The sequence below is a fragment of the Suillus subaureus genome, assembly GCF_016647635.1.
Source record: "Suillus subaureus strain MN1 chromosome Unknown BJ212scaffold_9, whole genome shotgun sequence".
NCBI lineage: Eukaryota > Fungi > Basidiomycota > Agaricomycetes > Boletales > Suillaceae > Suillus > Suillus subaureus.
This window is the reverse complement of record NW_024538565.1, coordinates 81581-97229: the sequence shown is the minus strand read 5'-3', so window position 1 is coordinate 97229 and position 15649 is coordinate 81581. Positions and strand designations below refer to the sequence as shown.

Genomic DNA, 15649 nt, shown 5'->3' with positions numbered 1-15649 from the left:
TCGCGCTTGCATATATCTGGTTTGTGCTCGCATTTCCCCGGGATATGCAAAACTTTCAGTAAATCTTTTGTAGCTCCTCAACCACATCACATTTTCTTTTATAAATTTGTCCCATCATGTATTCGTATCTCCTCTACATAGATCTGATTTTTTTACTGATTTTTAGGATAATGTGGTGCGACGTCGGAGTAAACCCGATAAAACTCAGGGTCCACCTCTGATCTGCAAAAGTATGGTCACGTCTTGTCACGCCTCGGCACAGTAGCGGCAGTCACTCTCCGCAGGCTTGAAACTTTGAAGTGTTGCGCTCAGTTGCTTCAAGTTTGAAGCCTTTTCAAAGCCGCCCTTCATTGCGCAATGACAGACGCCCTTCCGCATCTTTATATGAGTATATATCTTTCCTATTCAAATGTCCTCATGACTTCCAACCTTGTCAAGATCCCTAAGAATAAATACGGCTTCTTCCACCCTCATCTCCAGGACAGTGAGCTTCTCCTGTTTCGTCTCCCACTCCTTAAGCACGTCCCGCTCCATCCGCGACAATAAGGTTTCATCCTGAGCCACATCCGTCCGTGCTCGCTTTGCCAGTACCGCTTTCACAGTCGGCTCCTCTTGTTCTGCCTGTCGCCGCATGCCTATGTTATACAGCGTCTTGTACAGGTGTCCCAACAGCGCAGAATATGCCTTGTGTAAATCAACATGCCTGGGTATCGGGTTGCGTCAATAATCTGACAAATTGGAACACCAAGTACCATAGATAAAATGTCCGGGTGGGGTTACGATCGGCGCTTCTGGGTACCTCTTGAGTTGAGATCAAAAAGTCTGATGACAACGCCGCAAGAAGTGGCCGAACAACGTTGTTTGGCATCATGGCCACCTTCGCTATCTGTTCGGTATCAGAGACAATTCAATACGAGACCAACAAGGGAAGCACCTGCTTCTCATCCATCTTTCCAATATCGAGGAGTAGACGTACTATCCTCACGCCGTCGTCCCCGTGTCGTTCCCGAGCCACTGCTTCCAGCACGCGCCTTCGCAGGCGTTTGCTAACTAACCCAAACTCAACATATACTTTATTGTCGATTAGACTTATGAACGATGCCGCTTTACCAGCCGGCGTTGGATTGTCTACGGCGGACATTAGACCGAGATAATCCTTGACTAGTGAAGCACTAGACGCTTTTTTGGTTAACGTGACGAGACCAGTCGAAAGGTCGTCGTCATCGGAAATAAGTACGGCAATCGCAGCAGTCGATGTAGGATCTATTCCACCATAAGCAGTCGCACGATAAACGCGTGCTACGGCGTCTTACCGATCTTGTATCGGATACACTCTTTTGCCTGGCTTCAGTCGCTTTTAGCGTGGCTCGCATGACAAGAGCAGCACTTTGATTAAAACGCTCTCCTGCAGCCATCTCGATGAGCTGGCAAATAACTTATCAGGATGAAGCCAAGAACGGGAAACAAGTATTCGTGGGACTGACCTTGTTACGAATATAGGTGTTGAATTTGTCAAAATTCACCCGAAAGTAGACACCATCCTAGATATTTGAATTGAAGCAGCTGATTAGTACGCTGGTTGTTGAACTCACGTCAACCATGTCTTCTTCTATTGCTTTTTTCTATGAGTCGCTTAGTAACCACAGAAAACAATAATTGCTGGAGTCCGCTCACCTTGGATGACCGATGACTGATTAGATCTTTCGGCTTCCGCTTCTATGATTCTGCGTTTGTTCACGGATGTCGGGACTGGTGGGTACGTGTCAACTCACCAAGCCCACGTTCTCTGCTTCCTCCTCCTCCCGTTTCAGTCGCGCCTCCGCAGTCTCTTGGGCCTCTCGCAACTCCTTCGCTGTCGGAAAACCCGTTATTTTAGCTTTCTCTTCTGCTTCGTATTTGATACGTTTGTCCCTAGGTGAGTGATGTGAGAGTAATGTGGATGGCTTAAGATATGCGCCGGATATGAGCTTGTATAACGTTTGCGAGTATAGGCTTGAGCCTGGATGTGCCATTAGCAACGGCCACAGATCAGAAAAAATCTTCCCGACTTTTGGAGTTGTGAATTGATAATCGTGAAATAATGTCTGGCGGATGAAGTTTGCCGTGATCTAATATTAACTGCACAATTTCTGCACCCTGATATACAGATGTTAGTAAGGAGGAAGAAAAAGAGGAGGGTACGCACAAGAGGTCCAAACAATTGCTCCGCTTGCCACACGAAACGACCAAATCTAAGGCGCATAAGACACTCTAGTGTATGGAACTCCAGCATCTCGCCCTCCTCGGTGTTAGAATGCCATAAAATATTATGTTGCACCAGAACCAATATTGTTGCGCGTACGGTGCGCGGTTTCATCATCGTGTAACGAATAAGCTGGGCAAGGGAAAGCCTTCCCCGCGTGAGTAGTGCAGATGCAACATTCTGATAAATTATTCAGGTATGGATAAACTTCTAGTGCTCGTGAAAACTACATGAGAACTCACCGCCGCTAATGGACCAAAGTGTGACCGGACAATCTGAACACACAGGCGGGAAGTCTCCGCATCCGCCATTACTGAGAGTAACTATACTATGGTTAAGAACGAGAAGGCGCTGGGAGGCGTCACGTAAGTCATATATACATCGGAGGAAGGAAAAATAAATATCTCCAAGAAATTTGATGACGTAATTAGACGGTTCGGTCATTTGACTACCATCATGGGGCACACTCAGTGCTGGCATAATGTTACGGGGATGCTTGACGTTAACGTTGTTGGATAGCCTTACTTAATTGCGTGAACTTTCGATGTGCTTGCCGAACAAAGCCCAACAATTGGCAACAATGAGCAACGTTTGTATGTGTCCATCCAAAACTTAAACGGAGTCGGACGCTACTGAAGTAGCTAGTGGTGTAGCTACAAGATCGGAGGAAACGGCATTGCATGGCCAGCGACATGGGAATAAAACTCAGACATGATCAGCACTGTACTGTACGTTGAACCTTTGCAACCCATTGGCACCATTGCACTAAGCCGCCGATTACTGCTTTGAGTTGACCTCGTCATGCTTCTCCTGAAGTCTGGCCTGATGTTCAAAGTCAGAATGCCATCAAGCGACGGAAATACCAGTAACTTACAAGCTCCTCCTTCTTCGCCTCGATCTACAGAACTGAGTCAGGGCAATGAACAATTGGAATTCTTGTGATGCACACCTCAGCTTTCAGCTTGCGCAGCAGCTCGCTTCGTGCCTACGAGCGTACTCGTCTGTGAATGGCAATCAATGAGTGTGACAATAATACCAGATTTGCCACAGGTAAATGTACCTTCATGAGCTTTCTCCTTTTTGCTACAGTTAAACACGGTTAGATACACGTCCCCTGTGCTGCAAGAGTCTACACATACGAGAATCCCTTGCTCTGAGCAACACTGCCTTCTTTGACACTTGAGGTGTAACCCCTTGAGAGGACAAGCCGAGTAAGCGGAACACGACGGGCAATAACAGTGAACATTGTGATATATGAATCGTTTGCACTGGAATATCCTGGGTTGAACAACTGGCAATATATACCTAGACTCAGCACGTGACTCTCAAACAACACGGAGCAACACCGCGTAACGTCACGCTCAATCCTCTTTTCTAGCCATGTCGTCCATGAAATTCCTCAGACAAGCGGTAAGTTCACAAGCTTAGTTCATCAATATTTTATGGCATTGAGCTCATTTATGTGTCCATCGACAGGCCCGCTCTGCACGGACCTTCTCTACGACGTCCGTTGCTCGTAAAGGTTTGTTCCGCATTTCGCCGACTGGCACATGAGACAATGGACTGACGAAGCCTTTCGGCAGACCTTGTCCAGGACCTCTATGTCAAGGAGCTAAAAGCTTACAAGCCCCCTGCTACAGTTCGTTTTTTCCAGCAACGTCTGACTCAGCTCAGTTCCGGCAACTCACCCATATATTCTCCAGGCAAAAGACGCACATGTTGGCGTTGTTAAGAATTTTTCACTGCCCGCCGTTCCAAAACCCCCCACTCTTCCTGTCGATCTCGCTGCCGAGCTGACCGCATATGACGCGACTGAGCCCACAAAAGCCGAGGCAGAGGTTACAAGTTCGAGTGTGCACGCAGGGGAGGATGTGGGCAAGGGTGCGGATGCATTCCTCGGATTCTTGGAGGCAGACGTGAAGCAGGCAGAGGTTCACCATTGAGTTGAGGATACCTCAATCACTTTCTGACTAGGAATAATGCACTAGATTTATCCTGCGAGAGGTATGCGTGAGGCGAATAGATCTAGACTCTATTGTGCATGCAGCATCTTCATCTAGTTCAAAATTTAACGAGATTTGCAAGTAAGGTCTTACCCCGTGTCGATAATGGTGCCTCTCCGGGAGTCTCCGTAGTGCTAGTTGCAGAACGTCGTTATTGTACAGATATCGTTTTCGACGAGAATTATACAAGATTACAGTGGCGTGCTATCAACACCGTAATGTCATAAAATCGGGTGGTTGGTCGTAAGGAAGCTCGGAGCCAAAATGGACTGTAGTCATTAGGGCTCGGTGACGGTCAAACAGACCAAGAACATAACCACACATAGCCATTCCCAGATTCTACCAAATGATACTATTCTTCGCCGCCAGCTCCACCTCGCTCTCAGTGAGCCGGTAGCACGACCGAATATGCTGTAAAGGTGAGTCACGAGAAAATGACCGAAAGAACAGGGGACATAATAGAAACCTGAAGAACGGTACTTAGCCTACGATCGTAATTTTGATGTTCGGGATGCGTGCGTGAGTCGCGCCAGGGCCATGAAAATGAAAAAGTCTGATAAGTTAGGCCTGCCAGGAGCAGGCAAGGAGACTGCGCGGTAGTAGCAGTGCAGGAGGCGCGGGGAAAGAACGGCGACGAAGAGGATATGGGGCGCCGGTGCTGTCTCAGTAAATGCGAGGTCGTTTTTCTTCAATACACCGTAGTCAGTAAAGCCAATGCGTAACACAAGACTAAGCCATACCTGGTGAACTATGAGGTGTGCCAGCTTCAAGTTCACCTTCTTCGGGGTCGACGTCGTCGTGATGACGTTTTGCAGATGAATTGCTGGACAGAGTCACAGAGCTTTCATTGGACACAGCATCGCCAGGGTCCAGCCATTCGTCATCAATTTCGCCATCGCCATCTAACTCATCATCCCACTTATCCCATTCCTCTTCCAAAACTGGGAAAGTCTGTCCGCCACCCTCTTCTGCGGGGTTAGCATTGGTGTAAGACGAAGAATGATCTAGCTCAAAATCTGCATTATGGGTCAGCGCACTCCCACACAAAGAACTAGCCACTTTACCAGCCTCGCGTTCAAGTATTGCAAGTAAATTAGAATCCGACTCATCTGTTGGGAACTGCGCTGATGATTCGGGCTGATCTGTATCCTGATCTACTATGAGATCTAATTGGCATCAGTGCCAATATCAAGTGACGAAATACTCGGACAGACCTTTGTCAGTGTCATGGCTGCTCTTCTCTTCCTCGAAAGATTCGTATGATGGTAAACCATCTCCTCGTTCTAGCGCAAGGTGAGGAAACGAGTACATTCAATAAAATAACATTGCTCACCATTTGAAACGCTGTCTCCTGTGTCTGATCTCTGAGTGGGCTCAAAGTCAATGTGTTGTGCCGGTGGCACTGATGTAGTCTCTTCTTCATGGTGGTCAGATACAGGCAAACCCGCCTGTGACTCCTCTACTGTTGTTGATGCAGCCTCCGTTCCGCTTTCTTCATAACCCACCGTTTGATTATATCCAAATTCTGTGTGCGTGTCGTCCTCTTCGGGGAAGTCTTCATAGATTTCGCCATACTCATCCGGCTGTATGTAATCTTGGTACTCCGTCTCTTCCCCTCCGAACTGCACATTGATGTCGAACACGGTTACAGCAGCATCTGTATCCGCTATCTGATGTATGGCAGCGGTGTCATGATCACCTTCGCCCTCTTCCTGATACTCTGTGCCGACATTCGCGCCTTCATAATTATCCTCCTCTTCAAAGGCCTGTGCTACGTCGCCACTAACGCTGTGATAGGCGACATCCGTCACAGCCTGTGGGATAAAAGCCACGTCCTTTGCGAGGGCATCATCACCCTGGAGCTTGTCTAGAGGAACTTTCGGCTCAAGAACGCCTTCTGTTCCATCGAGATCCTTCTGGTCATCAAGCAGAGGTACTTCGTGTTGGGCTCCTTCTTCGCGGTGATCTGCATCTTCTTCGTGATGATCTGCACCTTCTTCCTCGTGGTGATTCGCATCTTCTTCCTCGTGACGTTCTGCTTCTGGAGCGGTATCATGTTGAACTGCGGGGACGTATCCTGCAGCAACATTTAAAACTAATTTCGACGCTGTTGAAGAGGAATACAAACCTTCTGCTGCAACATTTTCATCAACGGCTGCAGCCAGGTCAAGCCGAGAAATCTGTTCTTGAAGTAAACGGTAACGTAAAATAAACCTAGGTATCGCCGAACGCAGATGGATGCGGAGAGGGCCCGTAAAATCAGAGCCATCATGCAGCACATTCAGGTCATGCAAACTGACTTCCTGTGCGTAAACATTATCCTACATGGAAATCAGCGTTTATCCGGCACAAAAGAAGAAACTATGCCCACCTCCAACACAGCGAGCTGAAGGTCATACGCGTCCATCACCAACTCTCCCTCGAGAGAGTCAGGAATCCTGGAAATGACTTCGTCCTGCCTAAGTGCTTCGAATACGCAACTAAGGGGCTCATAGTACAACGTCGGCCGATTCTCCAGGAGCAGCACATATGCCTGTTGGTTGCTAGCTCCTGCAGACGGACTGCGGGACCCGCGTTCCACTGGAGGCTGGTTGAATAAACAGTATTCTGGTACTTCAGAGGAGCCAATGGACAGAAAAACAGCGGGTGGCGGGTCAATGTAAACCCCATCAGATATTTCGTGTGGATCATTAGCATTGTCTGTCCCTTCGTGGAAGCCCTCCGCGTGGGTTTCATCTTGAGGGTGCACGCTATCATCAGATAGGACATCTGAGGGGTGGAACGTTTCAGACTGCTCCTCAACTTGTGGTTGAAGCGTGGGTTCTGCCTCTGTAGGCTGAACAGACGTCCCTGCTCTACCAGTGGTTTCAGAAACCAGAGCATCTGCGTGTTTTTCTAAACCATATGGATCTGCCGAAGCAGCAGAAGGTACGTTTAACTCTGCTGCCGTTCCATCGGCAGCAGTGGCAAGATGAAGGGGATCCGATTTCGATGATTGTTCGAGGGTTAAAGCGAGAGATTCCTCCTCTCGCAGAAGATTGAATTCTGTTTCTTCAGCTACAGGATGGTCGTTTTCCACTGGGCGATCTGTAGTAGATGCGTCGTGTTCAGCAGGAATGGTGGCTAGCTGGGGGGTGAACGCATCCGAGAAAGGGGCAGGGGTGGAAAGCAATGAAATCTCTGGATCAATTATCAGAGACGGTAATGGGTGTGGATCAGGTATGGGCTGAGGTGAGCGGGCGTCAGAAGCGTCGTAGACTTCCACGTCGAGCGGCTCTGCTGATAATGGCTGTCGTTGAACTCTTCCGTCTCATCAGCCATTTCATACTCTGCATTGCCATCATAGTAAGTCTCCATGTCGACCTCAACATCCTCCTGGTTATAAATCGTGTGATGACCATCGTGATCCATGGATAACTCTACAAAGAATTCTTGTGCAGCTGCTGGGTTCATTGGAACATCGATTTCGGTCGCAAAGTCGTGCATTGGTGCATCCAATAGCTCAGGAAATGGTGAGACTGACATTGCAAGTGCAAGGTCAATAGCAGTCAAATAAGGGTCAAGGTCAAGAACAAGGCGCACGATGCAGACAAAGCTTATTCATCCACACATGGTCCGTGCATGGCACGTGACATGTTACACACCTCGTTCATCGTGTACCGCGACGTCTCTGAATCGCTCCAGAAATGGTTCAGAAGGGCTGTCAGTGACTCATGCCGCAGACATGGAAGTTCTCGTGCGACGAGGAATGACCAAAGGATATGAAGTATTTTCTTTACTCACTCTACCGGCATACGCTGCTTTTGTGCTCATGCGGAAAGGCAAAGGTCACTTCACTGTCAATCGGTTCCTTCGCGCGACATGGGCAGGCGGCGCAGTAGGTATGCAAGCACAATGATGTGACACCTTCATTTCCTGTTGATCCTGAATCCTGCTCCCCTAGGATGCGCAGGAGGAGGCATGCTCGAGTATGTTCGCTCGTCCAGGGCCAGTGAAGCCACTGTGACGAGCCGGCGCGTGCAACACGCCTACGACGTATGTCCAATTAATCGTGAATGCTACTCAAAGTTGAGGTTGCTTCAATTCCAGGCTGCTTCATTACGTGCTGACGACCACTCTACTATCGGCGCGATATTGTTTGCGGTACTAACGCCTGCAATCCTCTGGAAGAGAGCGAGCACGGTGAACTGTGAGCAAAATATTTCACAAGTGATATACTAGTGTATGACGCCCGTTTATCTCTAACAGTGGTGCTTGGTGGTGCTGGGATTGGTTCTGCTATTGGGCTCCTAACACATTATGGACGAACAGTGACAGAGGATATAACGCCGGATGTACAAATCCCTGAGACTCCCATTGCATCATTATGAAACATCATTCCTTCCATCGGCCAATCGATGACCTGGTCAAACAGGCGGCCAGAAATGCCTGCCAGTGATAAAACCTAGTATGGTCCTTGACACCCCAAAACACGCCATTGTACATTACCCGTTTTCTAGCAGACTACGGATCCGCCAATCCCTACCAATGATCGTACCGTAGTTGATTGATACATGCAGTAGCTTCATGCTCCAATTACGGGATGATCGCCAGTATCGACATTGCCTCAGTCCTCAGTCTTACTCCCCTCATGCACCACGCTATTTGTGGACTCCCGTACAGATTAATGCTGTCAAAGTGGTGTACTTGGAAGCATGCCTGCTTTGGCCCTTCAATAACTGCCCGCTGTCACTTGAGCGCAATTTGGTATTTGTGGCTGTCCTCTTCTTGGTGTTCGCACGCGAAAGGGTTACTGCACTAGTGTCGATGCAGAGCTGTCGTATACCGTGTCTTCGTCTAAATCGTCCAAATGGGAACGCAGGTATCAGATCCACGAAAGTGGTGATTACTTTGGACACAACTGATCCACGGCGGTCAACCAACGATTCATCCGCCTTAAGCACTAAAGGAAAACAATGCTCGAGTACCCTTCCGACGCACGGGTCACCATTACACTGCATGTCAGGTTGACAACCTGAACCACAAAATGCGCGTGATAGGAAGACACAGCAGCCGATGAAACGCATCAGGTTGACACAGCAGTGACACGACCAGCAACTTACGGGGCTAATGTCTATTGCTGTCTACTGTCGTTAAGGATAGTAGAGAGGCAATATGCAGCCCAGAAATAGTGTGCTTCATCACAGTAAGCTTGTCGTCATATACCAACAGGAATAAACCAAGTAACTTGCGATAAAAGAGTAAAATATATCAGCGCATGTATTGAGGCTGGGCGAGGCGGTATATGCAAGGATCACCGTCGTCGGGCGAGCAAGAAAAGACCTGCGCAAGTAGCGCCCGCGACAAAGCTCAACGTCGTAACAAAAACGCCAGGGGCCGTGAGGTTCAGTTTGGCATCATACACCTGACGGGATGACCTAGCTCCGAGCTCGCCAGGAGATGGAACTGCATTCTTCTCCCAACCGTCATCGAGAAGTTTCCTTATCATTTGGTCGTCCAATAGAGCAAGCTCCTCCATTTCCCAAGAAGTGCAGACATCAATCATCCACCGCATCCGTCTCTTCCCAATTGCACCGCCCACACCAGGGGCTCTCTCCTTCAACTTGACTCTCAGCTCACCCACCCTGGTAATTGCATCTCCGGCGTGCTCTGGAAGGCTTTGCTCGACCTTCTTCCGTATGATATTAGCCAGTTTTGGGCTATTGCCATTCGTCGAGATCATAATTTGAAGGGGGCCGTCACGGATTTGAGAGCCAAAATAAAAGTCGCACGACTCCGGGATATCAGCCACGTTAACGGGAATCTTGAGCTCCCTGCATAGGCCACAGATGATACGAGACTGCGCCACATCATCAATTGCCGTTAATACAAGATCAACGCCAGCCAGGTCTTCTGCACCTCCAAAAAGGCGGTCATGGTACGTGATATTGTACGGTCCATTGAGGAAAGACTTGGTAAGAGTGTGCAGTCCGTCGCTTGGACTGATAAGTGTCACGCGAGCGTCAGCGGCTAGCACAGATTCGACACGACCAGAAGCGACGTCACCACCGCCAACGATGAGCACATGTTTTTCTTTCAGTTGCCAGGCCAGCAACAGAGAACCGCCGCCAAGGCGAGACATGTCAGAATCTCAAATCAGTAAAAATGATTGATGACCTTGCTGTGCAGAGTATCGTGATAAGGAGCCAGTCAGTTATACGGAAAAGAGCTTACAGAGAGACTACGGTGAGTTCGTGGTAGCTGAGAACTGATGCCGTCTGAAGTGGATGAGCGTCTATGGTTGTGCAGGCTGCAGCGTGGTCACGTTGTACAAAGTTTGTTGTGTTTGTCATGGAGACTGAAATTATTTAATTGTAAATACTAAAAACAGAAGGAGTACTGTATTTAAGTGTCCTTACGAGGACTATCATACTGCCGCCTGCCACTGCCCTCTCATAGCCTTCCATGAGTCCTCCTTGACACTAGATTGGCGGCTTTTTTTTCACATCTCGAACTGCCCTGAACTCCTGTATAGCCGCATCAAATTTTGATCATCATCATTTCCTTGCATCGCCATCTGCATACTACACATATACATATTGTAAGTGAAATTCTGTGATCTCCAATCTCTGGTTTACAGAGTGCTCACTATTTCTTTCTTTCGTTCTTCTCCTGCTGTGCAGAAGCTTGACGTTGATCGTCGTTTGACCAGTTTTTGGCATCGAGCTCTAGCCAGGTGCTATCGTTTTTCTACTCTCCGGAAGAGTAACTCCATCAATTCGATCCAGCCCACAAGCCAACCCATTCATTAGGGTGTCTGTTCCCTCGATTCTCCAACCCTCCTCTACACAACTCCCTATCTAGTTCCATCATCCAGGCAAAAACAATCATGTTGTCGAAGAAATTGATTGGAGCATGGGCATTCTTTGATACATGCCTCATGGCCGCTGGTGTCCTCTCGCTCACCTTGTCCATCGTATGGCGTCAGCCCAACCTTTTGTTCAACTTGACTTTCAGTGGTGTGAACTTGACTGGTAAGTGTTCTATGCACCTTTATGTATAACATCCCTCTGAAAGTGACATTTGAAGTTGGTAGCGTGCTTGGTATAACTCTCCTCGCTACATTTGTTCTGTCACTACTTGTTATTATGCAACGCGGCACCCTCGGCTTGAAAATTCTCAACTGGGTACTTCTTGCAAACGGCATCATCATTCTAGTCATCGGCACATATATTTGGGTCTTTACACTGCATGAAAGGAATAATTATCATGCTGTATTTGGGCAACAGAGCAACGAGACCAAGATTTTGATCCAGGATACGGTGCGTCCCACTCAGACCTGTGACTCGTGGTTATGTTGATTTCCTTGTTTTTCTATAGCTCAAGTGCTGTGGCTACTTCAACGCTGCCGATGAGGTTGCGTTTGGAGGCACTACCTGCCCCAATCAGGCCGCTGCAACTGCCTTGAACAGTTTCTGTGTCACGCCCATTACCAAGTTTACAGATTTGACACTGAACAACGTTTTCAGGTACCTTTCCCTTGTTATTTCCTCACAGACAGAACTCTTATACCCTCTGTAGCACTGTTGATGGTTTCATGGCAATTGTGATTGGTCTTTTCCTGGCAAATATGTGCGTTATCAAGAAGGTAAGCTATTATTTGTCTTAGAAACTGGCCGCACCGTTGATCTGTTTCCCTCTCAACCAGAGGCGGGAGTTCGAGCGCTTTGAAAAGATTGACTCGAAGCGTGGCGGGCACAGTTTTATTTAAAGTGCATTGCTACCGCTCTCCCAACTGTTATCGATTAATCCGCCCTGTTCGTTCACACAATCAAGGCTTACCCCGTGGTCCGTGGCTGCGGATGGTGTTTTAGCCATTCGATACTTGTCTTTTTAATTCGAGGACATTGTTCCATTGGTTTTATATTGGTTTCATTTGTTTCATTGTCTTGGATACGAGCCAGACCTACCTAAAGAAGGAACTTCAAATAGTTATTGAGTTCTTGAATGCGGACCTCCCTTTAAGCCTTTAGTTTGTACTGGACCAATTATTGTGATTATCGAGCTGTTCTGATAATGAATGGGTGTTCAATGGTTCGGAACAAGATCTGGCCGTATACAGTATCACAGCGTTTGCTAATCAAGAACCTTGATACACCACCGTATCACAGTCATGCTCTCAGAACCGCACACAAGAATTTCAGCTTGTTAACGTCACCCATGCCCAGGACTCGCAAAAAGAAGATTCCTGTAACGAATACTGACAAAGCGAGCTCATCGAGCACCCCCACCTCAAGCCGCACTGTCATCCGACGGTTTCATGTCCTGCTGAAAAAACAGGGACAGCTGAAAAATGCCTCTTCTGCCAATGCTGAAGCACTTGGGGAAATAGAACGTGAGATCGACGAGCTGGGAGGATTGGCGGCCTATCAGCGTATGTCGAGTATTGGGCAGGGAAATGACCGCGGTGGCGGAAGTGAGAAAGTGCTCATACAGTGGCTGATCGATATGGGACTTTGGAAGAGGGAAGCCAAAGGGAAGCTGAGGTACTTAAGAGCCACGTCTTTATTGGAGCAATTGAACTGGCTCTAATACATCTACGACAAACAGGCTTCTAGAAGTCGGTGCTCTAAAGCCTGACAACTATCGAACATGCATATCATGGATAGATAACACACCCATGGACCTTCGCAGCCGCCATCCTTCTATTGTAGAGCAGGATTTTCTGTTGATGGACGAGGATGAGAATCGAGGCAAGTGGGATATCATCAGCCTGAGCTTGGTCGTGAACTTCGTTCCGAACCCAAGAGATCGAGGTATACATGCATATGTGCAGTGTTCGTGCTACCCGCAACTTGACACTACCTTTCAGGGCGAATGTTATGCCTCGCGCACTCAATGTTAGCCCCAGATGGCCTACTCTTTCTTGCGGTAAGCAACTGACTTGGTTCACAAGTCTTTAGCGCATCCATGAACGGAGAGCTAACTTGGTCCTCTTACTAGCTTCCGCTTCCGTGCGTGGAGAATTCGCGATATTTGACTTTTGATAATCTTCAATCTCTCATGAACGTCCTCGGATTTACCGAGGTCCAGCGAAAGTGGAGAAAGGGCGGGAAAATGGCGTATTGGCTGTATAGGAAAATTGAGAGCGACCATAAGTCTCTCGACGAGTATCGTAAGAAGACTGTCTGTAGGCAAGGTGATAGAAATAACTTTGCAATCCTATTGCCATGATCATAGTACCCTTTACTGATAGGCACGTCGTAAAAGTTTGAACTCATTGGTCCACTGTCCACGCACCCCGCTGGTAGAACATGCACAATCATTTCAGGGCTGATCTGATAAAATATTCTATCAATCAAACACTGGCATATCCTAGGGAATGTACAAGAACAATACTTACGCTATTGCATTCTTCTCAACCACCGCCTTCCCCTCCAACCAGCCTTGCTCCCAACTGTGTTTCCGAGCTGAGACAAACGGCTTGAACCACGTATTTACTGTGTCCCACTTTTCCTCCATGTCCTGAAGCTCCGCACTCCCTTGCGCGCAATGATTTATGCAAATTGCATTAGGAATCAACGAAGACAGCACCACCGTGACGTTCATAGGATCACTGATGGGGGATGCACCGACGGAAAAGTTTCTGATATTTAGGTTGATGGCATCAGCTTGGAGCACGTCTGTGAAGTCACTTTTGAAAGTGGCACTGAAGAAAATTCCTAGAGAGGAGAGTTGACGGCAGTGCTTTAAGAGAGATACAACTCCATCAAAAGTTGCCAGCGGGGCGATGAGCCAGCGACCCTTGTCGCCCAGGTAGAGGTCATGTAGATTTGGACAGGACACCGCCATCTCTTCAAGGAGGGTGTCATCGATATGCGAGGTGCATAGATCCGCAAGGTTTAAGTAGCTGAGTCCCTTGAATGACACGAGCGGACGCAACATGATAGAGCTGAGAATAATTGATCTGTTGTGGTGTATCGTTTTCACGAGCCCTAGCTCTAGAAGTTCCCCAGGATTCCTGAAGCACGCTTTTAGGCGCGAGAAGAAAAGTTCTGGGAACATCCCATCATAGCGCTCGCAGAAAAGGTGCAGACGTTGAGTCGAGAAATGGATATTTTGGATGAATGTATAAAAAGATGAGGGTGAAGGTATTGAGATCTTCACCGCAGTATGAGGGGAGCAAAATTCTAACACCGGGGATCTGAAATCTGGAACAGAAAAACGCAACTCCCGAAGCGTTTGCAAAGAGCCAGCGTGCGTCAAAGCTTGTTCATCCAAAGGGCCAACTTGCAACACTTGAAGTCCATTCCAGCCTACAACTGCCTCGCTGATCGCTTGCATCGACGAATCCTCTGCGTTAACGCATGTAAATTCCTTGAGCAAAGGACATGATGGTGCAAGCGATGCGATAGCAGCACACTTCCGGACACTCCACGATATGGGCGAAAAGCTAAGGGCTGTCAAACTGGGCCCACAGAAACGACGTAAGAAAGGGAAGAAGTCTTCACGATCGGAGAGCCAATTCAACTTTGTGAGGTTCGGAAGAATGGGTCCTGGAACAGGAAAACAGCTCAGAAGTTGCATGGTACTGATGTCCCATGTATTCGATTGGGGTGAGATTGTCAGCGTACGGACACGTTTTCCATATTGCGCGAGAATGCGCCAGTCCGCATCATACAATGGGCGATCCCAGATCTAAGTGCAGGTTCTGAGTAACGGGAGAGAAAAACATATTGGCTCGCTCACTAATTTGTTATTGCCATCCCGCTTCCCACCAGAACAGAGGACGAGGGCATCCAAAGAGTGGAGCTGAGCCCACAAGACATCCAGGGCAGGGTCTTTAAATGCTCTACACGTTCGTGCTAAACCGACAACTGTGACGCGACCCTCGCAGTCCTCTTCTGTGCGGATGGGATCGTAAACAAATTCGAATATAAGCTGTGCAACGTCTGGGATCCAGTGGTGCATCTTCATTCGAAAAAACTAGTAACAAAGATGAAAGTGTGTTTAGTAATCTTCTGCGACAAAACGTTAATGAGTCGTAAGAATAGTACACTACTAGTCGCTTACGAGCAGATAAACGACGACGTACTGTCCAGACTTGCACACCCTGTAGCGGTTCCCGTTAAGCACACTTATTTCCGAGTCAATCAAAACTATAGGACAATGTGCAGCGCTCAAGCGCTCACTCACTGATTGCTACATAGCTGTGACATGATTGATCAAGGTGTGACAATGCAATCATTCCTCGGGTCCCCGATCGATATAATACCCGGTTTGTAGTAGTACGCAACGAGCAACTCGCGAAGAACGGCGAAATTGTCATCGGATTTATGTAGTCGACAAACCTCCAGTAACAAGGGCTAATCTAAAATCCTATCCGATTTTCTAATTAGCTCCCGTATTCATGTGCGGTGATCCC

At 48.0% G+C, this 15649-nt stretch overlaps 9 protein-coding genes across 9 annotated transcripts; 4 read left to right on the top strand and 5 right to left on the bottom strand.

Moving 5' to 3' along the window:
• Positions 1–108: 108 nt before the first annotated feature.
• BJ212DRAFT_1554134 (RNA polymerase III subunit RPC82-domain-containing protein) lies at positions 109–2553 on the bottom strand (the record flags this gene model as incomplete). Its single annotated transcript, XM_041341932.1, has 11 exons — positions 109–703; positions 744–886; positions 935–1263; positions 1304–1424; positions 1485–1541; positions 1593–1622; positions 1675–1716; positions 1773–1999; positions 2049–2136; positions 2186–2422; positions 2485–2553. 11 exons carry the CDS (start codon positions 2551–2553, stop codon positions 406–408), a joined length of 1641 nt encoding a protein of 546 aa, XP_041195041.1. The 3' UTR covers positions 109–405.
• A 466-nt stretch (positions 2554–3019) lies between these two features.
• On the bottom strand, positions 3020–3488 carry BJ212DRAFT_1478741 (uncharacterized protein; the record flags this gene model as incomplete). Its single annotated transcript, XM_041339752.1, has 5 exons — positions 3020–3064; positions 3117–3140; positions 3192–3227; positions 3303–3318; positions 3382–3488. 5 exons carry the CDS (start codon positions 3486–3488, stop codon positions 3020–3022), a joined length of 228 nt encoding a protein of 75 aa, XP_041195040.1.
• A 233-nt stretch (positions 3489–3721) lies between these two features.
• Positions 3722–4185, top strand: BJ212DRAFT_1267756 (ATP synthase complex subunit H-domain-containing protein; the record flags this gene model as incomplete). Its single annotated transcript, XM_041330677.1, has 3 exons — positions 3722–3764; positions 3826–3881; positions 3946–4185. Coding segments are annotated over 3 exons (339 nt in total), but the record flags the coding sequence as incomplete, so codon positions are not given.
• A 723-nt stretch (positions 4186–4908) lies between these two features.
• Positions 4909–7770, bottom strand: BJ212DRAFT_1478739 (uncharacterized protein; the record flags this gene model as incomplete). Its single annotated transcript, XM_041339751.1, has 8 exons — positions 4909–4931; positions 4986–5261; positions 5310–5411; positions 5460–5528; positions 5579–6322; positions 6374–6566; positions 6617–7547; positions 7574–7770. The coding sequence occupies 8 exons, from the start codon at positions 7768–7770 to the stop codon at positions 4909–4911; spliced, it is 2535 nt and encodes an 844-aa protein (XP_041195038.1).
• A 199-nt stretch (positions 7771–7969) lies between these two features.
• Positions 7970–8615, top strand: BJ212DRAFT_1445955 (uncharacterized protein; the record flags this gene model as incomplete). The annotated part of the gene is made up of 4 exons (XM_041338170.1): positions 7970–8126; positions 8189–8280; positions 8335–8434; positions 8494–8615. 4 exons carry the CDS (start codon positions 7970–7972, stop codon positions 8613–8615), a joined length of 471 nt encoding a protein of 156 aa, XP_041195037.1.
• A 923-nt stretch (positions 8616–9538) lies between these two features.
• BJ212DRAFT_1297991 (siroheme synthase) lies at positions 9539–10366 on the bottom strand (the record flags this gene model as incomplete). The annotated part of the gene is made up of 1 exon (XM_041332646.1): positions 9539–10366. One exon carries the CDS (start codon positions 10364–10366, stop codon positions 9539–9541), a length of 828 nt encoding a protein of 275 aa, XP_041195036.1.
• A 489-nt stretch (positions 10367–10855) lies between these two features.
• On the top strand, positions 10856–12366 carry BJ212DRAFT_1341287 (tetraspanin). The gene is made up of 5 exons (XM_041335141.1): positions 10856–11258; positions 11314–11546; positions 11605–11753; positions 11806–11872; positions 11933–12366. Exons 1-5 carry the CDS (start codon positions 11114–11116, stop codon positions 11993–11995), a joined length of 657 nt encoding a protein of 218 aa, XP_041195035.1. The 5' UTR covers positions 10856–11113; the 3' UTR covers positions 11996–12366.
• Positions 12367–12444: 78 nt separating this feature from the next.
• BJ212DRAFT_1445952 (nucleolus protein) lies at positions 12445–13458 on the top strand (the record flags this gene model as incomplete). Its single annotated transcript, XM_041338169.1, has 4 exons — positions 12445–12770; positions 12835–13040; positions 13097–13155; positions 13228–13458. 4 exons carry the CDS (start codon positions 12445–12447, stop codon positions 13456–13458), a joined length of 822 nt encoding a protein of 273 aa, XP_041195034.1.
• A 165-nt stretch (positions 13459–13623) lies between these two features.
• Positions 13624–15195, bottom strand: BJ212DRAFT_1478734 (uncharacterized protein; the record flags this gene model as incomplete). The annotated part of the gene is made up of 2 exons (XM_041339750.1): positions 13624–14922; positions 14974–15195. The coding sequence occupies 2 exons, from the start codon at positions 15193–15195 to the stop codon at positions 13624–13626; spliced, it is 1521 nt and encodes a 506-aa protein (XP_041195033.1).
• Between the last annotated feature and the right edge of the window lie 454 nt (positions 15196–15649).

What these genes read in the sequence shown, in the direction of transcription:
- BJ212DRAFT_1341287 (XM_041335141.1), top strand. Translation starts at nt 11,114, where the DNA reads ATGTTGTCGAAGAAATTGATTGGAGCATGGGCATTCTTTGATACATGC. An exon ending in ACACTGAACAACGTTTTCAG is followed by an intron (nt 11,754 to 11,805) that starts GTACCTTTCCCT and finishes TACCCTCTGTAG; the next exon opens with CACTGTTGATGGTTTCATGG. An exon ending in ATATGTGCGTTATCAAGAAG is followed by an intron (nt 11,873 to 11,932) that starts GTAAGCTATTAT and finishes CCTCTCAACCAG; the next exon opens with AGGCGGGAGTTCGAGCGCTT.